Source organism: Macadamia integrifolia, chromosome 1, assembly GCF_013358625.1.
Source record: "Macadamia integrifolia cultivar HAES 741 chromosome 1, SCU_Mint_v3, whole genome shotgun sequence".
In the NCBI taxonomy this organism is placed as follows: Eukaryota; Viridiplantae; Streptophyta; class Magnoliopsida; order Proteales; family Proteaceae; genus Macadamia; species Macadamia integrifolia.
In genome coordinates, this window is record NC_056557.1 from 22055861 (window position 1) to 22080310 (window position 24450).

Below are 24450 nucleotides of genomic sequence, written 5' to 3' on the forward strand. Positions count from 1 at the left end.
GTATGCTTCCTTTTCCCATAAAATTATCAAATAAACATCTACCAATTGAAATAAAAACAATACAATAACCATAGGGAAAAGAACACTGCTAGACCGCATGCCTAGCATGTATGCTAGTGCCTCCATGTGTCTCTATATCCTCCCCTATTGTGAGAGAAGAGAGATAGACACGTGGAGGTGCTAGCATATGCTACACAGCGAGACAAGAAACTTAATCCAGTAACTAATTTCCCTCTCTCTCTCTCTCTCTCTCTCTCTCTCTCTCTCTCTCTCTCTCTCCTTCCTGCAGAGACACACACCAGTAGCATGAAACATGGAACAAGTGGTCTTATAATATTCGGAGGTCATATTATCATTTCCTTCCTTTTTGTCTATATAAGATACCTGAACAACCCTTCATATGATCCAATCCATCCATCTAAAGCTCCAGTTGATAGAAAATAAATAAGGAACAATTCATGAAGATCGATAAGCATGCATGACAAACACTACAAAAAACACATTTTAGGCATACCTGAATCCATAGCTGAAGAATAAGAACTCCTCAATGTCTTCTTGTATGCTCCTCGTACAACACGATTAATGTTGGTCTGGTCTACCCTCTTTTCCTTTTGCTTTTTGTCGTTAGCATCACTTAATTGGTCAATGATAACTATATATAGGGGTGAGGGTATGGACCAACCCTACAATAAAATTAAGGTTTCCTCCCCATTAAGGAAACAATACCTTAGGTCCACACATAGTAATAAATATTTTATACCATTAAGGTGTGCTAATAGAATCCAATATCTCCATAGAGATCACTTACCAATAATATTGGATTCTTTCTGCTTACTCCATCTGTAGTCAACACCACTAAACCGATTTTGAAAACAAATCTTTGACTATGCTAGCCCACCTAATAGGAAATTTTACAATCTCCCACTTAGGCAGCATATGTCATAAGTTTTAGATTTTTAAAATTTATTTTTAAAACGACTCTCCGGTTTAGATAAACTGAATGTGGCCACAAAAAAACAGTGTCGAATAGAGTGCACCTTAAACCAAATGCCTTGGTCCGAATGAGAATTACAAACACCACATGAGACCACACACGTCAAAGTGCTCATAACATCACTAACTTGGGCTAAATAGTATGAAAGTGTGGTATGAAAATAACATGCAATAGTGATCATCATATCTATTTTCAAATTGGTCCTAGCTCGAAAACCAAATGAGCTCTGTGAGACAGATACTGAAGGTCTCATTAATTACAAGCGTTTCCCAAACTCTCAAGCTTCAATCGAAGAAGCTCATTGGGACTGGGTCCAGATGTCCCACAACACTAGCACTAGACCTTAATCAAATGAGGTTTTTCTAGCGACTGGATGTGTGTGTATTGACTGGAACCTCAAATACCGAATGAGGTAAATACACCACATATAACCTCAATTTTCTTTAAGAGGCAAATAAATAAGTGCATACATATAAACAAATATTCATAAAATACATATATATAAAATAAAACTGAAAGTCAAATGCGAACATATTGAGCAAAACTCCCACTAATAAAATGCATCAAAAGAACTAACAAGTCCCATATTAGTGACATGCTCTTGAAAGACTTTTGGAATCAAATCCTTAGTAAGAGGATCTGCAATCATGTTTTCTGTAGCAATCTATTCCATTGTAATCTGTGACTCTTGAACTTTCTCTCTGACAAAAAATTACTTAATGTCAATGTGTTTAGAGTCTAAAGTACTTTTACGGTTATGAGAGAAACGAACCGCAGCGGAGTTGTCACAGAACATCCTCAATGGTTTAGATATAGAGTCAACAATCTGTAATAATGTTGTTCTATAGAAATTTATGATTCATAAGCTTACTCCCACTGATCTTTAGATAGACCTATTCGATTCCTCCCATTTTCATAAAGAACTTTAGCTTAAACATAATTAACAACCACTGGCTTAGGAGGCTCATCAATTCAAGATTAAAATTTATTATCATAATAGCCAGAGAAATATTAAAGGAATAGTTCCATTCCTTAAAATTGAAACCATTCAAATTTTTTTAACAAAAAATAGCTGAGAAGTCAAAACTGACAAATATAATCATACATATTTACTAAAATATACAATATGCAAGAACAGAAGGCATATTAAACTTCCCAACAATATTATTAAATCTGACTAATTGGGTAATTAATCAGATTTATTCCAGTATTATTTCCAATAACTGTAGGAAAACGGAAACTGGGGAAATATCTAACGTCATCAGGGTCACACCTGTGGTAGCAAGATCGCCGAACACATAGTAGAATCTTTCACATGCAAGGCGAGACGCTCAAAACAACACCACTTTGAAGATTCCGTCACCTGTGGTGGCAAGATAAGAACCTCCAAAGCTATGAAGCCCAAAATGTCACCCTCACACTATCAAGCAAAACCGACCAAATGAAGACTCACCTGTGGTGGCAAGAGCACATCATTCGTCATATGGTCTCCTTGACTGTAACCCATCATGAATAGTCAATAGTAATTTCACAATCTCAGTAACTAGCCCACTAAGTGGAAGCGTAATCACTGAAATTATAAAAACCTATAGACTTGGATTGCTACCAAATTACCCGTGGGTTTAGATTTTGGGTGCAAACAACAAGATGAACTATTTCAGTATTTAATTAATAAAATATTCAACATAAGCCCACAAAAGCAACCCATTATAAACCCTAATAGTCAATATGGTAACACCATAATTTAACAGTTATCAAAGTGAGTACATTCTTAGTATGACAGTTTTGTACTTCCAGCCATTACCATAAATAAATAAAAAATCTAAATATGATATTTTCTATAATGACAACATGCTAAATATGAAAGTTCATAACATTTATTCATGATAACAAAAAAAAAAAACACATGAAATATGTTACTTTATCCTTAATTCATTAAATATCCAAAGTTGTATACAAATATGAACTTTCAATCCAAATGATTTTAATATCTAATACAAATATTAGTCCATAAACTTTAAAGTCAATCACAATAAAGACCTATTATTTCTTTAAATAAAAAAAAGTTCATTAACTAATAGAGAACATGAATCAAATAATTTATAAGCCAAAATAACAATAAGCCTTTAACAAATAAAGGTAATGTTGGCTTAGATCCATAGCAAGTATAAATAACTTCATAGGTTTTACACCAATAAGCCACTAAAACTTCAATGAGTTCATTTAAATCATTCAAATATAATATATCTATTTTATCTCGATGAATTTTTAATAAAATTGAACTTTACTACAAGTACAAATATGACATATAAATTTGAAGAAATATTACTTAAACAATGCACTTGTGATATTTTGAATCATAAATGGGTGTCAAAACTCATAATTATGTGTCTCGTGATAAAACCTGATGTCACGGATGATAAATATAATATCGAAGAAAATATCAAAATACCCCAGATTGACTTAAAATTCATGAAACGACAAGTGCAGTATACATAATAAAACATGTGTGATACATCTATCACCCTCAATAGGATAATAATTTATTCTCCCACTAATATAAGAGAGTAGGACTAGATGACCTAATAAAAGTACCATTTAGAAGAGTCAATATCAGTTTATATTAGAACTAGACCTAACTGTTGGCTTGAATAAACAGGGCCAAAATAGTCAACAGTATAAACAGATTTCAGAAGTCATTTCAATAAATCAAAATTAAACGATTTCTAATTTCATTTGCATAAACTGTTTATGGTCTATACAATTATTAGACTCAAAACTGGATTTCATTGAAACTATGCTGAAAATAGTTAATAAAGCATCAACATGTAGAAGCAACGTAGGATGATCTTGTGTCATAACATCTCAAATATGAGTATAGTTATCATCATTAATATTAAATTTTAAGATGCCAACTCTACCCATAAAGAATCTTCACAAAAATCGATTTAAATAAACCACACCAATAACAAAATTTAACTTGGTGAGATTCATGTGTATTCACTGTAATGACTATATCACTCAAGAGTTATAGTTGAAACTGTATCCTTATCCTTTAAGACAGGAATACACTGGTCCTCTCATTTTCTTGTATTAACTGTGAAAAGAATAATAACTTTTGAGATCCCCTTACCTTTGGGATCAGAATCATTAGGTTATCGTCATTTTCTTTAACTTTGGTGACATCATCTTTAGGCAAATGTCACCTACTATGCTGCCCTAAGGAAAATTATGAAAGAATAAGATATGTCACTTTAGTGGAATCCACATCACCCTTTCGTGGTTCCCTAGAAATACATTTTGCAGCTAAACATGTGCGAAAACTTACATCCAATTTAACTCAAATATATTTATTCATCATAGAGTATTCCAAATTTGACATGCAAACATAAAATGCCATTAATTTTCTGCCTATGTCATTCATAAATAACTTTTTTAATATCATAGTAATGATAAACCAGTGCAAAAACATGCATAAACAGAAATACAATTCTGAAGCCACTATAGAATAAAGACAAAACACTATAGCTGTTCCAAAACAGTTATGAAACACAAAATATAGGTCTTATTTTTCTTGTTTTAAATTCAACCCAGTATATTGAACATACATCCACTGGTCGAATCATAAACAACATTTCAGAATATATAATTACATCCTCCCACTGGTTTGACCAGTTAAGTAATTATCCACAACATCCCAAGTACATGACAAAGTGACATCATGAAAACCAATGGTATTTTATTATTCACAAGGCCTTGGGACTCTCAAAATAATTGTTTTAAATCTAAAAAATCTCATTAGATATTATGTGAAAATTGATCATTACCATATAAGACCATTTCAAACGATAAAATCCTCCACAATATCAATAACATAGTCAATTTTCAACACATTAATCAATGACCAATTGGTTATATGACTAAATACAAAAATAATAGTTTTGTTTTTAATAAATACTTTCTCGATTAACATCGGTCAATGTTGATGACTTTTCTCAGTGGGTTTTTCGACGACCCATTGGAAAATCCAAATAATTCAATTTTCGTGGTCAATGTGTCAGATATCTGAATTGACCAACCTAATTGGTTTAGTCATGGCACAATTTTGGTAGAACCGATTCATCTTGATTTGGGTTGGTTTAGGATTTAATCACTTTAAGGGGACTTGATCAAGACATTAGATTTTATTACAATTATTATTTTACCTATGACACAATACCAATACCAAGTCTCAAATGATCAAGTGTAGGATCGGTCTCAACCGATGTTGATTTGGATCATTGGATCTACTCAAACAATGCTTGAAACATACATGTTCAACATTATAGTGGTCTACATTCTAATTTGGTACACCTATTGATTGATTCACTGGATTTGGTTTAATTTAGTCGGTTCGAATTATGTTGGTTCAATCCATCCCATTTGAAATAATGCCTATGAGCTTTTAAACCCATTACACTTAAACAAATCTAGACATGGGCTTGGCCCATTAAGTTTCTAAATATAAAATATAAAACGAAGTCAAACCATATGGATCTAGCCCAAGTCCAATAAAACCCAATTATTGTGACTTAAAAGCTTAAGGGTAATGAAGTAAAATCACTTGGTTCAATTATTTGAACCATAATAATAAATTGAACTCTTTAAATAAATAATATATATATATATATATATTGGGCTTGAGTCCACCAGCCCAAACTTAAGGAACAAACTTAACTCAATGTTAAAACCAAAACATAACAGTATTAAAACCCCAAACAAAAGTATAAGCAAAAGTCACTTTTTTTTTTGGGTTACTTTAACAAAACAACAACAACACAGCTGCCAACCTGCAATTGCTTTTTTTTTTTTTAAGGCAACCAAACCGTACTTACCTTTTTGTCATTTTTTTTTTTAAAGTTTATACAGTTCTCCAAAAGGCAAATCAAGGGATTTTTTTTTTTAATTTAACTTTGCAAGTTTTGTCCTTTAGTAATAATATATAATATATTACTTTTCTCGTTTCTTCAAAACAAAACGACTCGAGGAGAAGAAATTGATTTTTATTACTGGTGGTACAGCCGATCGATTTTTCATGAACAAGCCTCTGATACCATTGATAGAAAATATATACGGAACGATTCATGAAGATCGATAAGCATGCGCGACAAATATTACAAAAAACACATTTTAGGCATACCTGAATTTATGGCTGAAGAATAAGAACTCTTCAATGTCTTCTTGCATGCTCCTCGTACAACACGATCAATGTTGGTCTGGTCTACCCTCTTTCCCTTTTGCTTTTAGTTGTTAGCATCACTTAATGGGTCAGTGATAACTATATATAGGGGTGAGAGTATGGACCAACCCTGCAATAAAATTAGGGTTTCCTCCCCGTTAAGGAAACAATATCTTAGGTCCACACATAGTAATAAATATTTCATACCATTAAGGTGTGCTAATAGAATTCAATATCTCCATAGAGATTACTTACCAATAATATTGGATTCTTTCTGCTTACTCCATCTGTAGTCAACACCACTAAACCGATTTTGGAAACAAATCTTTGACTATGCTAGCCCACCTAATAGGAAATCTTACACCAGTTCCTAACGTTCCTTCAAGCTCTATCTCCAATGTCGTATCCTCAAGTCTCTCCCCTCGAGTACTTCGAAGAAGAGGAGGGATTGAATGAAGAGTGCAAAACCCTGCTCTCCTCCCTTCCTAAAGAGAGAGGATGGGCCTCCACTCAACTCTACCAATACCATGCCTTTTGGTACACCGCAAGGACACTCCAAGGAGTTCTCTCTTGCCAACAACACTTCCTAGCCACCCTAGTTGATCTATTTCTCATCACTAGTCCCAAATCTGGCACCACTTGGCTTAAGGCCTTGGCCTTCACCATCATCAACCTCAGCAAGTACTCCACTTTCCACCACCCACTCCTCACCCCTAACCCACATGAACTGGTTCCTTACTTAGAGGTCAACCTCTTCATGAACAACCAAATCCCTGATCTCACCTCCTTCTCCTCTCCCAGGCTCTTCTGTAGCCATATCCCCTATGCATCTCTCCCTAATTCAATACCCCAATTGGGTTGCAAACTTGTTTATCTTTGTAGGAACCCAAGAGACACCTTCATCTCTCTTTGGCACTTCACAAACAGGTTGAGACCCAAGACATTGGGAACCCTTTCACTGGATGAAGAATTTGAGAGGTTCTGTAAGGGTGTGTGTGTGAATGGACCCTTTTGGGATCATGTCCTAGGGTACTGGAAAGAGAGCTTGGAGAGACCTGACACAGTTCTGTTCTTGAAGTTTGAAGAGTTGAAGGTACAGCCCAATGTCCAGTTGAGAAGGATCGCTAAGTTCTTGGGTTATCCATTTTCTGAGGAGAAGGAAGGGGTGGTGGAGGAGATATTGAGGTTGTGTAGTTTCGATCATTTGAGCAACTTGGACGTGAACAAGAATGGGAAGACAGTGTTTGGGGTTGAACACAATGCGTTCTTCAGGCGAGGTGAAGTGGGATATTGGGATAATCATCTTATACCAGAGATGATACAGCAGTTTGAACTGTTTGTGGAATATAAATTTTATCGCTCTGGTCTAACGTTTTAGATCATCCATCTAGCTTTGATGTTGATGTGTCTCTACAACTATGTATTGTCCAATTTGCCTACTAAAAGTTTGAACCGATTATGTCATTATGAAGTTGATCACAAACTAGCAATAATAAAAAATGTTTAGAGCTGATTTTGTGTGGGAAAAAAAGAGTTTGATGAACGATCTTCATCTTATTTTTGAAAAAAAAAAAAATACATCTAACACAACATGGAGAATATGCATGAGTATATAAGTCAATATAGAGGCTTTTCTAGAGCTGATTTGACTGTTTCTAGGTCTTTGGATGAAGGTTTATATCCCACCAATGCCCCTAGAATTCTTGAGATTATATGGTGTGCTCCATCAGACGCATGGTTGAAGCTTAACATTGACGGTTGTTCTCGAAAACCCAGGGCAAGTAGGTGTAGATGGTTTTAATCGTGATTCAGACTCTAGAACTGTTTTCTCCTTTGGAAATTTTCTTGGAGTTGAAACTAATTATGAGTGCAGAATTTGAAGGGCTCGCCCATGGTATTAAGTATGCATATAAATTGGGTATTTATAAGCTATGGATTGAAACGAACTCTACGGCTAGCATGATGGAATTTTATAGAGATTCCATCCCATGGACTATATCCCATCTTTGGCGATGCCTGCAACCTTACTTTTAAGGTATTCAGTGGAAGTTGACTAATTGCATCAAAGAAGCGAATCCAGTGGCAAATTATCTGGCTAAGGATGCAGCAAAAAGTGGTGTCTCTTAAGTTCTCTCTTCCCTTCCTGATTCAGTTCAATCTGAACTTAGAATAGATGCAGAGAAAAGGCCCAGATTTCATGTTATTTATTACTTTTTTTTTTTTTTGTTTTTCTCTGGTGGAGTAATGGATCTCTTTCTAGCCGATGGCAATGCCGAAGGACAGGGAGTGATCCTGAATTTTCTTCTCTCCACATTCTTGTAATGTCTCTAGTGTGTCTTAGGCTTCAGCTTGTATATTTTCCCCATCTTTTTCTTCTTAATATAAATGACCTTTTAGTGGAAAAGATTTGTATTTTAGCATATAAATCTAAAATAGGAAAAGATTGTTTCCACGAACAACTCTCCTATCTGTGATGGCCATTGGTTTTGTATATCTTCTTCTCCCCTTCAAACTTTAGGGTTTCATCATCATGCATCCAATGGGACGTCAATGTTGATAATACACTGACCCATAGGTAGTCTATGCATGTACAAAATATTTATACTAATTAAGTATGTCCAATGAAGCCCAATAACCCAATATATGATCATTTTCCAGTATTAGACTTAATAGATTTACCCCAACAATGGTCAACACTTAACTAATCCGTTTGTAAAAGCAAATCAAGGACTACTCTAACCCACCAAAAATGAAACCTTTCATTCATATGTGCCATGTGGCAAGAAAGCATGGATTGGTAGTGGTAAAAAGGATAATGCTCATATGAAAAGAATAATTTAGTCATTGAAAAGATAGTAAATGGTCTATATTAGCCACGTGTCAAATTTCTAACCACCTCAACCTACTTCTCAGTGAAGCAAGTTAGTCGATCCCATGAGCTTCTGAGATCCATCCAACCCACTAGTAAGGGTACCATACTAGCAATTGTCTTCCTGCCGTTATGTTATCTTACTATGGAAATTCTACATGGTCATCAAGTTGTTCTTTTCAGGAAAAAACTATGTATCCCTAAACTTAACCTAAATATTTACTCAAACTTTCCTAAGAAGAGTATTTTTTCTAAATTCCCCAAATAAAGCAAATTTTTACATTTGCTTCTCTCTCTCTCTCTCTCTCTTAATATCCAAATTACCCTTTAATGGTAAATTTACACTATTTTTTCACTTATTTTAAATCTATTTCTTAATAAAAATATTGAGATGACCTAATTATTTATTGCATAATTATTACTGTTATATTATCCCTTAATACCTATATTTAATTTTAAAATGCACATGGACATTGTCACCAAAAACCTACATGAGCTTCTTCTCTACTTCTTCACCAACAGCCAAGTCCATGATCTCTCCCTCTCTCAAGATTTTCTTCCGCGATCTTTGTCAAAACAAACATCAAAGAAATATAAAGAAAACGAAACATAGTCAAACAAGACACAGATTTAACATGGTTCACACACTGATTTGATGTACTATGTCCACGGGCGAATGTGAAGATGATTCACTATATATGATAGAAGATAAATTAATATGGAGATCTCTCAAAAAAATCCAACTTGCAGCGAGAACTCTTGCCCAGAAACCTTAACACGAAAATCTCATTTTCTCTTGTTTCTCTCTTACTTGCATAACAAGACAACAAAACATATAAATACTCCTCCAAGTCGGGTCAATACATTGGGTTGCATCTTGTCAGGTTATATCATACCAAGCCCTCTGCTACCATCACAGATCTCAGAGAAGAAAAGAAAAATCTCATTCAGGTCATCACTCAAATATATCTAAAGGGATAATTCTCCAAAACGAGTAAAAAATTCGAGACACACATATCTCATAAGTTTTTTTTTTTTTAGGTGAACAATGCTAAGTTTGTTAGTATGTAATTGATGTGACATTGGAGAATATTCATGCTCTTGTAGTGTTTGAGTTCTTATATTGTAAGAGTTTCTTTATCCTTTGTTTTACTACAAACTTAATAGCGATTGTATGGAATCATGCGGTTCACGAGGTTGGTTGCATAGTACCGCAACGGGGTAGCGCAGTTGATGAGCAACGAACTTGGTATGAATCGTAAATTCGGATGTCCTAAGTTCATATCCCACTAGGCACACCTTGGGCCACTCACATGGAGGTGTTTACTGCTCTTCACTACTTTTAATGAAAGTTGAATGGTTCTCATTCAACCCCAGTATGACCCGGTCTATACAGTTGTGCGGTCAATATGGACCCGCGGGACTGGTCAGGCCAAAGGCTTGGATACCCGTTGTTAGCAAAAAAAAAGAAGTTGGTTGCATAGTAGAAGGAAAACCTTATCCCATCATCACTCGGGTTTACTTGTCCTATGAGGGCTTTGGCATTTCAGTCACTAACATTATCTTCCTTCCAATTCCAAACAATTTTTTTTTTTATTTCTTTTTTTTTTAAATTAGAACCCATGACCTCTTAATTTATGGCAGCTTCTTCCCTTATATGGCCAGTTCTGGTTTTTGGTATAAATTCCTTTTGGTAGTTTCCTTCCCTTTCTAACAGGCGCTGAAAAAATAAAAAATAACATTAATAAGGGAAGGAAATTTACGTGCTTAACTCTTTTATTTAATTGATACGTTATCTTATAGGGGCTGACGTATGATTATAAATAGAATTAGACCGAGATTCCCTCTATCCAGAGTGAATGGGAATCAAGGGTGTAAAATGGTTCGATTTTAGTGTAAATGGTTCAATTTGATACAGGATTTTTCAGGTAAAATAAAAAATGAGCTGTTTAATAATTGGTTTCATTAGCTTTTTCTAATTTTTTTTATTTAAAGGATTATATCTTTTTTAAAATTTTATTGAAATGGTTATAAAATTAACATTGAATTGAATTGTTTATTGTATATGCTTTATTTCAGTAATTATAAGGTTATAGTTGCTTATATGTTTAATAAAATTTTTATTCTAAATTTTTGAATGTATTTTAATTCTTTATTGGGATTTGTTTATTCTTACCATAATTGTTTATTATAATTAGGTAAACTTTCTTGTATCATTCTTAATTTTAAATTAAATACGATGTAATCCCATGATTTTTTAAAAAATATCTAGTACGCCCCTCAGTTTCATCACTAAATTACACATAAATCTATTTCGTTACCTGAAAATAATTAAGTGGTGACATTAGGCCATTAGGGGTTCATATTTACTTAAATGCCTAAACTACCTTGAAGAAGGGTAAAATGGTCTTTGTAAAACCCCCAATTGAAGATAGGGCTTTCCTTTCTTCTTCGTTTAAATCATAGAACTAGTTACAACTATGGAGCTCGAACTGCCATGGACGAAGCTCCCAAGAGTGGAGAGCGGATCAGGTTCATGCAATATGAGAACATCCCTGGCCCGTAGATTTAGAACCAATTTCCTCTTTCTTCATTTAATAGATTCTAAATCCACGGACCAGGGATGTATGAGAATATTCTCGTACATAAACCTGATCCGTTCACGCAAAAGAGTTTATAGAACTCCGTTGAGATTACAGGGAGAAATTTTCAAGACCTCAGAAGACGAGAAGGCCCGGTACCTTTCCCTCAACAAAGACACAGGTGCAGTAAGACAAAGTAGAGTGCCTTAAATATAAAAAATGAGCAAAGGGGCCTCATGGATTTCATGAAAAATCTAGCACCTGGTTGATTTCTACGGCGATTGGCATCTAGTTTTGTGAGTACCTATTTAGAAGAATACATATCCTATATCCTATAACAAAGCAATCCTCTTTTCACCCCCAAAGAGCTTCAGTTGAGATTTTCATTGTTGATGGCTCAAGGACTGGCGGTTGAAGATGATTGGAATTAGTTGTGGTATATAGAGGGAAATGACAAGGTTACTTTTCAAATTTTAAGTTAGCGTTGTTACTCATCAGGGGTAAGGTAGATATTTGTCAAAAATCGTGGGGTTACACCGAATTAAGTTTAAAATCATGGGTGGTACAAGAAAAATTTCCTTATAATTATAAACGACTTGACATGTTATGCATATATTAATCGTTAAAAATATCTTGGTTTACATCGCTTGAGTAAACGGTCACAATTTTTAAATCAAAACCAAACCGTTTATTGAACAATAAGTTTCATGATTTCAGTTAGGTATGGTTTTGACATCCTTAGAATTCATTCTATTCACTGCGGGCATGGGATGGGTTGGAGAAGGCATTGGCAAAGTATTTTGAAAACATACTAAAACCTATAAGGGTTTGTGAACCCTAGGTGGTGGGTGACTGTCCTCCATGGATGGAGGAAAACTTCCTCCTAAATTTACATTCTTCGCTTTCTTAATTAATTGACACGTCATCTTATAGGGGCAAAAAGTGTATAACTAGAAATAGAAATTGTGACCTTATTGGTTACATATATGTGTGTTTGATTTACCCAAAAAAAAACACGAAAGTAATTACCTTTTGAAGAAATGTAAGGTAATTACACCCTTGTCTGCTGCTGCAAGGGAGGATGATTCTCCAGATTCTCCATACAAGAACATAGTGGAAGCATGCTAATGAAGAGCACTGAAGGGTTTCATACATAATGGGATTAAAGAGATCATTTTATATGAGGAAGAGAAGATTTTAAATAGTTTATATAATCATGTTAGGTAATAATTACAAAAGTTTTTATACGAGGTTTAAAATTTTATCTTCCCCTACCTTCAATTTCCCTTGCAGTCAAATAGAGCCTAAAATGTTGGCTTAGGAAAAGACGTCAAAAGAAAGAATAAAAGTAACAAGCACAAAAAATCAATAAAATCTAATCTAAATGGAGCCGGCTACATTAATCCTTACCCTGCAATCATTTGCCAACTGGCAAGTGAAGATAAACTCTCTCCTTGTCCACATGTACCTTGTGACATGTAGAAGTTTCACATATAAATTCCATCTGGCCCTTCACTAACATTAAACTCTTCCCCCCTCTTCCCACTCTATCTTGGATTATCACTCTCCTTGTCACGATGCCATGGGCAGTAGGCCTTGATCCAGCCCATGATTCTAAGCCCACCAAAACTTAAATGTCATGATGGGGTTGAATTTGTTGTATATATGGGTTAGGACATGCTAGCACCTTTGTGTTTTTCTCTCTCCGTCTCATCTAAAATGATCACGCTGCTTTGGCCGATACTGTTTTCCTGTAAACCATTGATGGGCTCCTCTATACTGCTTGCTCAGAGAACCCTCTCCCATTTAAAATAAATAGACTCCTAATTGACCATAAGCAACTTAATGAAGGCTAAACAAAAGGGTAAATCGGTAAATTCATTTAGGGTACTTCTTTCATCCGAACAAAATCCAACTTTTGAGGTTGTCCTTAATAGCTAATAGCCTGATGAAATTCATCAAAGAGGCAAAGATGTAAAATAATAGGAATAACCCGCAACCAAAACGGGTAAAAGAAAGCTAGGTAGTCGTATGGGAGCCAATGAGAGCACACACAAGGGCATCAAATGAATAGACTTTTTGATTTAACAAGGGTAGGAAAGTAATTTAACGTGCCCCCAGTATCTAGCCCGCCCCGCCCAGCCCAGCCCAGCCTTGCTTTAATTCGAGAAAACGCGGTCTTCTTCTCCAATAAAACTGAAATCTAAATCGCTCTTTCAGTCTCTGTAGCTCCAAGAATCCTCAAAACCTGAAATCCAGTAGCTCCAAATCTTGCAAAACTTGAATGGAAATTCCTTATTTCAGTGGTGGTAGTGGAGCAAAACCAGAAATCTAAACTTCTCCAGGTACCTCCGAATCCTTCAAAACTTGAATCAAAATTCCTTCTTTCAGTCGTGGTAGTGAATTAAACCAGAAATCTAAATTTCTCCAGGTATCTTCAAGATTCTTAAATCCAAGAACTGAGGATGGGAAGATTATTTCTGGTCGAGATCGACGATAACAAAGAGACAATCATATATACTTGCGCGAACTGCGAGAAGGAGAACAATCAAGGTTTCCCTTCTACACACATCGCTTCACCGGATGATCTGCAATACTTTGTAAGTGATGACTCTTCTTATTCGTACCCAAACCACATTCTTCTTCTATCTTTATTTGCCTCTGCAATAAAAGAAATTTCCACCAGAAAAATTGGAAGTCGAGATTCTTTAATAAATAAATAAAAAAACCCCATTTCTTCTGCTATGGTTATGTGTTTCGAAACCCATTCTTCTTCTATGTTTATTTGTCTCTGAAATAAAAAGAAACAAGAAAAAATGTGATTGCACAAGAAAATTTTGCTCTGGACAGATGGTGAGAGAGAGAGAGAGAAAACAGAGAGACGGAAACAGAGCAGGTGAGAAAAAGTTGCAGGGAGAGAAACAGAGAGAGGGAAAAGAGGGGAGAGAGAGAGAGAGAGAGAAAACGGGGAGGGGAGAGAGAAACAGTGTTCATAGCTCCCATCCGATTCAGCCGATTTGGTTTCGATTCTTCCGATTCGACCCGATTCAGACAGGATCGGTTAAGAACGGATCAGGCGTCCAGTGTTCCTTTAAATCGGGCTTATGAATTTGCTTATGTATTGCTTGAATAAGAAAACTGAAAGGTAGCCCAATAGAAAAAATGTTGGCGCTCTAGTTCTCTTCAATTTGAAGGATCCTTGGGGCTCAGCTATCCAATGCGCGCTAAAAGGGCTGAAAGGGTTGGAGAGGATCTGAACATCAATTTGACACTATAATCTATGTCTTTGTTTTCAAATTAGTCCACCTTCGTACCTTTTTGACATGAACCATCAATCTCAGCGAGTGAACTAAGTTTTGATATTCCTTCTGAAGCTTCTATTTCTCCACCGTCTCTGATCTAAAAATAACTAGTGAATTTAACTAGATGAAATATGTCTCTTATATGTGTCAACAAACACAATAATGGGGGAAGTGCCTCTTGACAAGATGGGGTGGTGACTATAAATCGCAAAAGAACGTTAGTCTAAGTCCTATGGAGATGTCACACCCAGGCTGCCATCTGCCTCCCCTCTTGGAGTTAGGACGCCACCCTTGGGCTGCCATCCTTAAGGCTTGGCTTTCTATTCTGACTAATATATCTCTTGCAAATAGGCATGGATTTATGTTTTGACTATAATTTATCTGTTGTATGCTTCATCTTATCAAGACTACCTTTTTTTTTTTTTTTTTTTCTAAGGGTACAGGTCCTCCATTTTGGCCCAATACACACAATCATATATATAGCAAAGTGTAAGTCCTACCAAAAATTAATGATTTGGGTTTCTAAACCTCCATAATAGCTAATTAAAAAATCCCTCCCCTCCTCACCCCCACCTTAACAGGATAAACACAATTATGATGGGTGAACCGGTAAGGCAAAGGCTGGTATTTGGCGAGTACAAGATCATGATGGTTCATTGCGTACGGTGCCTTACAAAATTAGGATCATTCTACGTGAGTAAAACTAAATTATTATTATTAATTTCTCAAATAAATAATACTTCTTGTTTGAACTAACAACTAATTTTTTACTTAATCTGTCAGATTAAAGCCGATTCAGAATATGAATCCTATATAGTAGGGAATTTTGTGCTGCATAAGTAAGTGTTGTTAATTCTTGATAGTCAATTTCAGATTTTAATGTGGGACAAAGTTTTTTGTTCGAGAGTGACCCTTATGTCTAGACTGCAATGACCATTATGCGCCTATATGTCTAGGCACAAGGGCTAGTCTCGGACAAAATAAACTTGTGTTTATAGTAATTAGAAATTTCTGAGATGTGTTTTGTGTTTTTGTGTCTAACAGGGAAGCTGTCAATGAATGGGACCATAGGAAGCAAACACGTGAAAAATAAGATTAGGAAGATTGAGACCTCTAATGTTAGGCATTCTTACTTGATACATATTTCTTTGATTTTTTTGGCATTCTTACTAGGTTCTTTACAATATTTGTAGAGTTTTGAGTCCTCTAATATCTACTTTTAAGGCATATTTCTTTGATTTTTTGGCATTCTTACTAGGTCCATCATGCACATGATAGGATATATTTGTATATCTTGAGTCCTCTAATATCTACACTTGAGGCACATTTCTTTAATTTTTCAAGTGAAATGATTGTCGTAAAATGGGGATTTCCCTTCTCACTGGGTAGTGGTCATACATTACAAGGAAACCGTTTAAGTGCGAGTTTAGACTCTCTTACATGAGACATGGTTTCATGGATTCTGATCTTCTTCAATGCCTGAGAGAGCCAACACATATCTAACAGTTGGGAATCTTTTGGGGTGCGCATCCAAGTATTAGAATGTGTACCTGAAGTGCTCCCAACCTCTGAATGTATGTTGGGCTCTCTTCGGTGCTTGAGAAAATTTAAATCTTCATAGTCCTATAACTTTACAAGCTCAAGAGAACTTTTTCTGAAGAACAAAAACAGTGAGTATTAAGGCCCGTTTGGTATCGTTTCTGTTCCAGAAATGGCGTTTCGTGTCAAAAACGAAAATTTCAGTTTCTGTGTCAAAACATAGTTTTTAAACGAAAAAATGGTGTTTCAAAATTTCAGATTTTTATCGGGAATTTTTTTTTTTTTTTTTTTTTTTGTAAAATGGAACGAAACTGGGAAGACGGAACTCCATTTTTGGAGTTCCGTCCAATCTCGTTTTTTCAGTTTTTTTTTCACTTTTTGTTCCAAAAAAACAGAAACGGACCATAAGTGCACCAAACAGAAGATTCCGTTTTTCGTTCCAATAAAACAAAAAAACTCTAGAAACATTTTTTTAGAACGATACCAAACGGAGCCCTATAAGCAGAAGAAGAACACTTTGATCTCAACCAGTGTTGAGGGATACCATTTCCTCCACTGCCTATGATCTTTGCCAAACGGTAACTCTGTGCCGCTCAAGCTTTGAGAATTGATACATATGGTCGCTATCACCTTTAATATGCCCATTTGTAGTTCCATTCAAAATACTATTCAACGGCTAGAAAATTATTAGCACTCCACACCAGGGTCTTAAAACTTCACATCAGTTTCAGCTGACACTGATTCGATATCAGTTGAGATCGAACAGATTTGCCCCTGTTTTTTAAAAAATTTAGAACTTCAAACCATTGGATCAGGATCAGATCAGTTGAGATTGAGTATTGATATCAGCAGATACCAATTCAATTTGGGTGATTCCTGACGAATCTGATTATCTTAATACCATGCTCAACATTCCACGAGAATTGGACATTTACTGCATCCAAATTACGACAAACTTTTTTTTTTTGGAAAAGGATTAGTGCACATAATTGGTAGGATGGTAGACAAAATCAATTGAATTTATTCAACACGATCAACATAAGTAAGAAAATTAGCTTTCCAAGAGGCCAAACATTTTTGTTAACTCAATTAAACTAGAAAAAAAAGAGGGTTGTCCTAAAATATATAGCTTCATTTGCAATGAACATAACCCCTACAAATTACTTAAATATCTCATATAATCTGAAGACACATTTTGAAATTATGAAAATTGATATGTTTTCCAGATAGGTTTGGAAAAAGATCCAAGGTTGCCTTAATAAATAGATATCCTCCTTGGTTGCTCTACAGATGATAAAGGTAGCATCGATAAATAAAAGATACGACATCTCAGGAATATTAGTTTGTACATGTATTATTCACATTGAACAAAATTCCTTCTCTTTTTGTCGATAGTTTCTATTGATCTAGTATATGTAAACTTTAGGGTGGTGGAAGAACAAGGAAAGAATTTGATGAATGGGAGACAGTTCCCTAACCCGCTAGAGTGGGGGAATGGGTAGGGGGAATCCTCATGCCAAACCATTGACAATACAAGGAATGATATCATATACATGAAGTCCACATGGTCAAGGGATGGGAGAGAAATAAAAAAATAATAATAAAAATAAAAATAAAAAAGTGAGAAGATGTATGGTACATCAGCTGCATGGAAAAGTTTTTCCTCTATGAAATATGGGGAGAGGCTTTGTGTATATCTGTGTATGGTGCACGATCATGCACCAAATCATTGGATGAAGGTGAGGGACCAAGTAAAATACAACAAGTATACCTATCCAACGGTTGGATGCATGACCATGCACCATACACGGGCTTGGATAAAACCTTTTGCCATTTTCATTAAAAAGAGAGAGAGAGAGAGAAGAGAGAGAGAGAGAGAGAGAGAGAGAGAGAGATTGCACCATACTCGGGCTTGAATACTTCTTCACTATAATGGAATCTAGTGGCACTTATATAATTTTTGGCTATTTTGTGAAGTCACTCTTGAAACATTTTCCATGTTTATTTGTAGCTGAAACTTGACCATTTTGGTCTAGGGTTCTTTATAGCATGGATTACTTGTATCTTCCAAATGACAAGTGATGACAAATTTCCTTCTCCACATTTACATAAATCTCATTTGCCCTTCGTTTCGCTCCATTTGATTGCAAGTCAAATTGACAGAAAGTGAAGTAAAATTTTCAAACCTTACAAACAGATAACCACATGAAGTAATGATTATAAAAATTTATCTTCTAGGTTTGAAAATTTTATCTCCCTTTCTTTTAATTTCCCTTGCAAACAAACGAGGCCCTGACATTAAACTCTTCCCACTGTATTTTGGATATCACTCAACATGTCACACTGCCATGAGTTGGAAATCCTTGATCGGGCCCATAAATTCTAAGCCGACCAAAATATTGGCCTAAGCCCACTCTGAAATATAATGAACCTTCAAGATCAATCTCAGAAGGTTGCCAAGTGGAAATTAAAACCAAGCCGAAGCTCCCTTCTCTCTCTCTCTCTCTCTCTCTCTCTCTGTCTAAAGTGTAGAACAGAGCCAAGTCCTAACACAGTGTTTTGCTTCCCACTTCAAAAACCCAAATCCCCACAGATCGATTAAGCATAGGAAACCCAAAATGCCGTTAAGAATCAGAAACGCAACGCCCTAACATTCCTATACTTCGCGACCTTATTTACCCTTACCACTTCTCTTCCTCCTCGATCCACTTCTTCTTCTTCCTCATCACCGGCGTTGTCGGAATGGAAATCGGCAAGAACAGCATACAACGCAGCTCTAAATCCTCGGAACACGGTGGGGGGTTGCATGTGGGCTCGGAGATCTGGTGAAGAAAGGGTATGGCCAGGCAACGGCGGGTCTGAGCATCGTTCTCATCGAGAATGGTCAGATCTGCGGTGCTTGCAGCATCGTTTCCGCCACCACTTCTGTGCCCCTTACGGCCGATCTCGGTGGCCGCTGCAACACTCGAATCGCCAATTTTTCCTCCCGTTGAAGTATTTGAGAAGATCGCCATGGTAAGAAATTCAACATGCCCGTTCCGTATCACAGGTAAGGTCACTCTGTACTCTGGTAGCGATCTCTTGCCTGAAACGTTATTACCTTTACTCTTTACTTTTGCTTTCTGTGTTCCTTTGTCTTCGTCAGTTCGTCTCTCGTTCTATGGTATACAAATAAATCTATGAGGATGATGAGAAGAGGTAGCAAATCAAAGTAAATGTCTTCTCTGAGAAAGCTCCTTCTCCCTCGGAAGGCTCTCTCGAGTTCCTCTCAGAATCTCAAAAACCTAGAAGCAGAGGAAGGAATCGAAGCAGTTCCGGAATGCTCCTGATGTTCTGACAACATCCAGCTATTGCTCACAGGCATGGTTGTAAATGGATAGTCGAAATCCGATTTGAATTCACATATCTGTATCCGATTAACGGTATCCGGACTAAAATTCAAAATTATCAGTAAAATAATTATTCGATTAAATAATTAATTAATGATTTCAAGTGTTCTTGAACTTTAAACAGGTTCTAGAGAATTAGAGAATGAGGAAAAGGATTAAAACAAACTGAAAATATGGATTAAGAGTAAACCATATTTATTGGGGGAGAAAGGTTCAGATTATACAAGTCAGTATATGAAGAGTTGAAAATTCGAATTTGATCCGAATCCATATTAGTGCAGGGGTAACTGTTTCTGGCCAGAAATATTCAGATCCAAACATATTCGAGCCGAATTCAAACCGTATCCGTTTACATCTCTAGTCACAGGGCAGAGTTGTCGACCTTCTCAAATTCTAATTTAAAGTCAGCCCATACCCGACCAGCCCAGCTTTAAATCTTAAAACACGGCCGTCTTCTCCAAGAATCCCATAAAACTGAAATCTCCTCTTCTTGGTTTCAGTCTTCGTAGCTCTAAGAATCTGCAAAACCTGGAATCCAGTAGCTCCGAATCCTACAAAACTTGAATCGAAATTCCTTCTCTCTGTCTTGGTAGTGGAGCAAACCAGAAACCTCAATTTCTGAAGATAGCTTCAAGATTCCTGAAATTCAAGAACTGAGTGTGGTTTAAATCTGCGTAGCTCTAAGAATCCTTTCCCAATATCATAATGGGAAGATTGTTTGTGGTCGAGATCCCCAATGTCGAAGAGAAAAACATATATACTTGTGCGAACTGCGAGCGGGAGAACAATCACAATTTCCCTTTTACACACATCGCTTCAGTGGATGATCAGCTTGACTTTGTAAGTCAAGACTCTTCTTATTCGTCTCCAAACCACGTTCTTCTGCTATTTTTGTTTGTCTCTGCAATTAAAGAAACCGCCAGAAGAAAAAACGGGAAATCGAGATTCTTTAAAACTCCAAATCTCATTCTTCTGCTATGGTTGTATGTCTCGAAATCCCATTCTTTTCTGTGTTTATATGTCTGGAAACCCCATTCTTCTGCAGTGTTTATATGTCTGGAAACCCTATTACTTTGTGTGTTTAAATGTCTAGAAACCCCATTCTTTTGCTGTGTTTATGTCTCGAAACCCCATTTTCTTCCATGTTTATTTGTCTCTGAATTAAAAATAAAACGAGAAAAAAGTGGGATTGAACAAGAAAATTTTGGTCCGGACAGAGCGGGGTGAGAGAGATAGAGAGAGAACAGGGAAGAGAAAGAAACAGAGGGAGGGAAACACGGGGTGAGAGAGCGAGAGAGAGCCAGAAAAAGACTTCCAGAGAGAGAACAGGGGAGAGAAAGAAACAGAGCAGGGTGAGAGAGCCAGAGAAAGAACAGGGGAGAGGGAAACAGAACGGGTGAGAGAGTTCCATTGTGAGAAAAAAGGAGGGGTGGGGGGAAGAAACAGAGAGAGGGAAAGAGCGGAGAGTTAGAGAGAGAACGGGTAGTGAGAGAGTGAAACAAAGTATAAAGTTAGAGAGGGAGAGAGGTTCGTGATTCAGTCTAAATTTTGGGGCGTGGGGAAGTTTAGAGAATCGTAATCGGGGGCGATTAGTTAAGAGCTCCCATCCGATTCGGCAGATTTGATTCCGATACTTTCGATCTGATCCCGATTCAGACAATAACGACTAGGAACGGATTAGGCGTCCAGTTTTCCTTTAAATTGGGGTAGGTTATGCACCTGATTATGTATTGTCTGAATACGAAAACTAAGGAACAAAGTTGGGCGATTGCCTACCCTGGATTCGATTTCCTGTCAACGTAACTAAATAGGAAAAAATGTTACGACTCAAATTCTCATCAATTTGACGAATTTGGATCGTCTCCAACCCTTTTAGCTTCCATCCAATAGTTGAAGAGATTTGCATGCACCCTAAGGCCCTTCCGGCCATTGAATACACATTAGAAGGGCTGGAAGGTTAAACAAGATATATCAATTTGACAACATCGTGTTCATCCATAGACATTTGAACAAGGCAATCCATCATATATATATATATATATATAGATAGATAGATATATATAGATATGTAAGGTCAGAAACAGGGATACAATTTCTATCCAAAAATAATAATAAATGGGGATATGCATGCATGGGCCTTATGATTTTAATTTGGCTATAATAGTGGTTACACTTGAGCTAGAGATGTTGGAATATTAGTTATTTTATCTATAAATGTACAGAAGAAAATTTGTTTAATTAATGAGAAAAAGGACCTTTTGGGGGAGTGTAGGGGCTGCATCTAACCACAGGGGCAAAATGAGGATATGCATGCATTGTCTTTTGGCATAGGCAATACCAGACGGGCCTTCTTCCTTTCTATTTTTTTTTTTTTTTTGTAATCCAAATGCTAACTACAATGGGTCAAGAAACACAGCAATGGGTTTATATTTCTGTTTTGACCGTAAAATGTCTCTTGTTTGTGTTGACAAAGACAACAATGGGGAAAGCGCCTCTTGGCATGGTGGTGGCTGCTAATCGCAGTAGAGCACTGGTCTATGTTCTACGGATATATTGCATGTTTAACCCTCCCCTTTTGGATTTTACATCCTATATTCCAGTCACCCCCACCCCTTTTCCCACTAGAAAACCGGAACTCTCCTAGACCATTACCCCTTGCATCAATCTCACACCACCTATTGGATGTGGATCCTCACAACTGGAGGTGGCCTTCACACCCTTTGGATGATGTAAGGTTGTTACAGGAGGCCATAGTCTAGGAGAGGAGGATCTGGCCTCCCCTCTAGCCACCCTCTCTCCTCTTGGAGCTGGGACGCCATCCTCCCCCCCCCCCCCTCTTGGGCTGCTTATGGGTCCTCCACAGGAATGACAAAAAAAAAATACAATGGGCTTTGCATTTCTATTCTGACTTTAATATATATATCTCTAGCAATGGGTTTGGATTTATGTTTTAATTGTAATACATCTCTTTTATATGTCAAATTATATGGCCTAACCTTTTTATTGTTTATTTTTTGTGTGTATCAGGGTCCAGGCGCTCCGTTTTGGACCGATATGGAGAATCATATACTTTGCAAAGTGTAAGTCCTTCCCAAAAAAGTTATAAATTATGCTTCAAAAATTTCATAATAACTAATCAAAAATTCTCTCCCCTCATCAACGCACCCCATCCCACCCTAACAGGATAAACATAATAATGATGGGTGAACCGGAAATGGAAGATCTATATCATGGCACTTTCATAATCAGGGAGGTCAATTGCGTACAGTGCTTTAAACTACTTGGACTATACTATGTGAGTAAAACTAAATTATTATTCAAATGAATAAGGACCAAGTTTTCCTAAGGCCATTGTGATCCCAGATGATAGGAGAGAGATCGAGGGGTTTTATTTGGACTGTTTCATCGTTCAGCCACCCGTGAAGGGAAATTTTGTCCAATAAATAATATTTGTTTGAACTAACTACTTTATTTTATTTTATTTTTATCCCTCAGATAACATCCGATAACCCACGTTTCTGCTATATAGAAGGGAATTTTTTGTTGCAAAGGTAACTAGAGCTAATTCTTGGTATTCAAATTTATCAAAAATTTTTATTAACTGTGTGTGCTTGTGTCTAACAGAGAAGCTCTAAATCGCTGGGACCATGGGATCAGAGTAGCACATTGAGGCCTCTAATATCTACACATGAGACATAGTTCTTTGGATTTTTGGACATTTTCACTGGGTCCAGTACATGATAAGTCCTCTAATAACTACATTTTGAGAGGCATATTTTTTTTATTTTTTGGCATTCTCACTAGTTCCTTCATGTACATGATAGGATATATCTTTGTAGCCAGAAATGTTCGACCCTGTTAACTTTCTTGATAGCGTACATCTTTGTAGAGTTGTTCCTTGTAGTGTCTCCCCGCATTCAAGCTTCAAAAACTCGGGATTGGTCAAGGCTGAAATGGCTTCGATACTAAGTTTTTTTGGAATATCTTACCCTTCATCTGTACGAATCCATCGATACAGGATTGGCCAAGAATTGGGATCCCTCAAACCATGCCCACACACAGAATGCCAAGCTATGGGACGGGAAGACAGGTTTGTGATCTTCTTTTGAAGGGTTTATTTATTCAAGTGGGCCTTGTTCCTCTTGGATGATCATTACTTTCACTCCCTATTTACGGGATTGAAATTATCATCACCTTTGGCAATCTGACACTACTAATGCGTATGGTGAAAATTCATGTTTCATCATTGGTGAAGGAAAACTTGATCCTTATACAAACCAACTAGAATTAGAAATTCATATGATCAAACCCCGTTCTAAGACATGGAATGGGGGTAAAAACTAAGTTTTGGAATGATCCATAGATAGCACTTCTTGAATGATTTTGTTTATCCTCCAGTTGTCATCCCAAACCACCCCGACCCCCCAAAAAAATCCCCTATCCAATCAAGTGAATGCACTTATAGTCGATAATGATTGGAATATCTCGCTTTTAAGCAATCTTCTACCTTCATGTTGTGTATCTACCATTTTAAGGTATTATTGCTAAGGATGTGGA

At 36.5% G+C, this 24450-nt stretch overlaps 3 protein-coding genes across 6 annotated transcripts; all 3 read left to right on the forward strand.

Moving 5' to 3' along the window:
* The first annotated feature begins 6609 nt into the window (after window positions 1-6609).
* Window positions 6610-7590, forward strand: LOC122072050 (cytosolic sulfotransferase 15-like). Its single transcript, XM_042636580.1, has one exon. It carries the CDS (start codon window positions 6610-6612, stop codon window positions 7588-7590), a length of 981 nt encoding a protein of 326 aa, XP_042492514.1.
* A 6268-nt stretch (window positions 7591-13858) lies between these two features.
* LOC122074565 lies at window positions 13859-16150 on the forward strand. The gene is made up of 6 exons (XM_042639444.1): window positions 13859-14008; window positions 14095-14263; window positions 15402-15454; window positions 15547-15658; window positions 15749-15804; window positions 16010-16150. Exons 2-6 carry the CDS (start codon window positions 14129-14131, stop codon window positions 16056-16058), a joined length of 405 nt encoding a protein of 134 aa, XP_042495378.1. The 5' UTR covers window positions 13859-14008; window positions 14095-14128; the 3' UTR covers window positions 16059-16150.
* A 2821-nt stretch (window positions 16151-18971) lies between these two features.
* Window positions 18972-23874, forward strand: LOC122076905 (protein yippee-like PJ691.02). Of its 4 annotated transcripts, XM_042642534.1 has the most exons (6): window positions 18972-19553; window positions 19650-20733; window positions 22921-22973; window positions 23077-23188; window positions 23389-23444; window positions 23518-23874. In XM_042642534.1, the coding sequence occupies exons 2-6, from the start codon at window positions 20599-20601 to the stop codon at window positions 23561-23563; spliced, it is 402 nt and encodes a 133-aa protein (XP_042498468.1). In that variant the 5' UTR covers window positions 18972-19553; window positions 19650-20598; the 3' UTR covers window positions 23564-23874. The 4 variants fall into 4 exon arrangements, 3 of the variants coding, with proteins under 3 accessions (XP_042498468.1, XP_042498477.1, XP_042498485.1); XR_006139619.1 differs by lacking the exon at window positions 19650-20733 and having other exon boundaries at window positions 23518-23798; XM_042642543.1 differs by lacking the exon at window positions 19650-20733 and having other exon boundaries at window positions 18972-19519.
* Window positions 23875-24450: the final 576 nt, after the last annotated feature.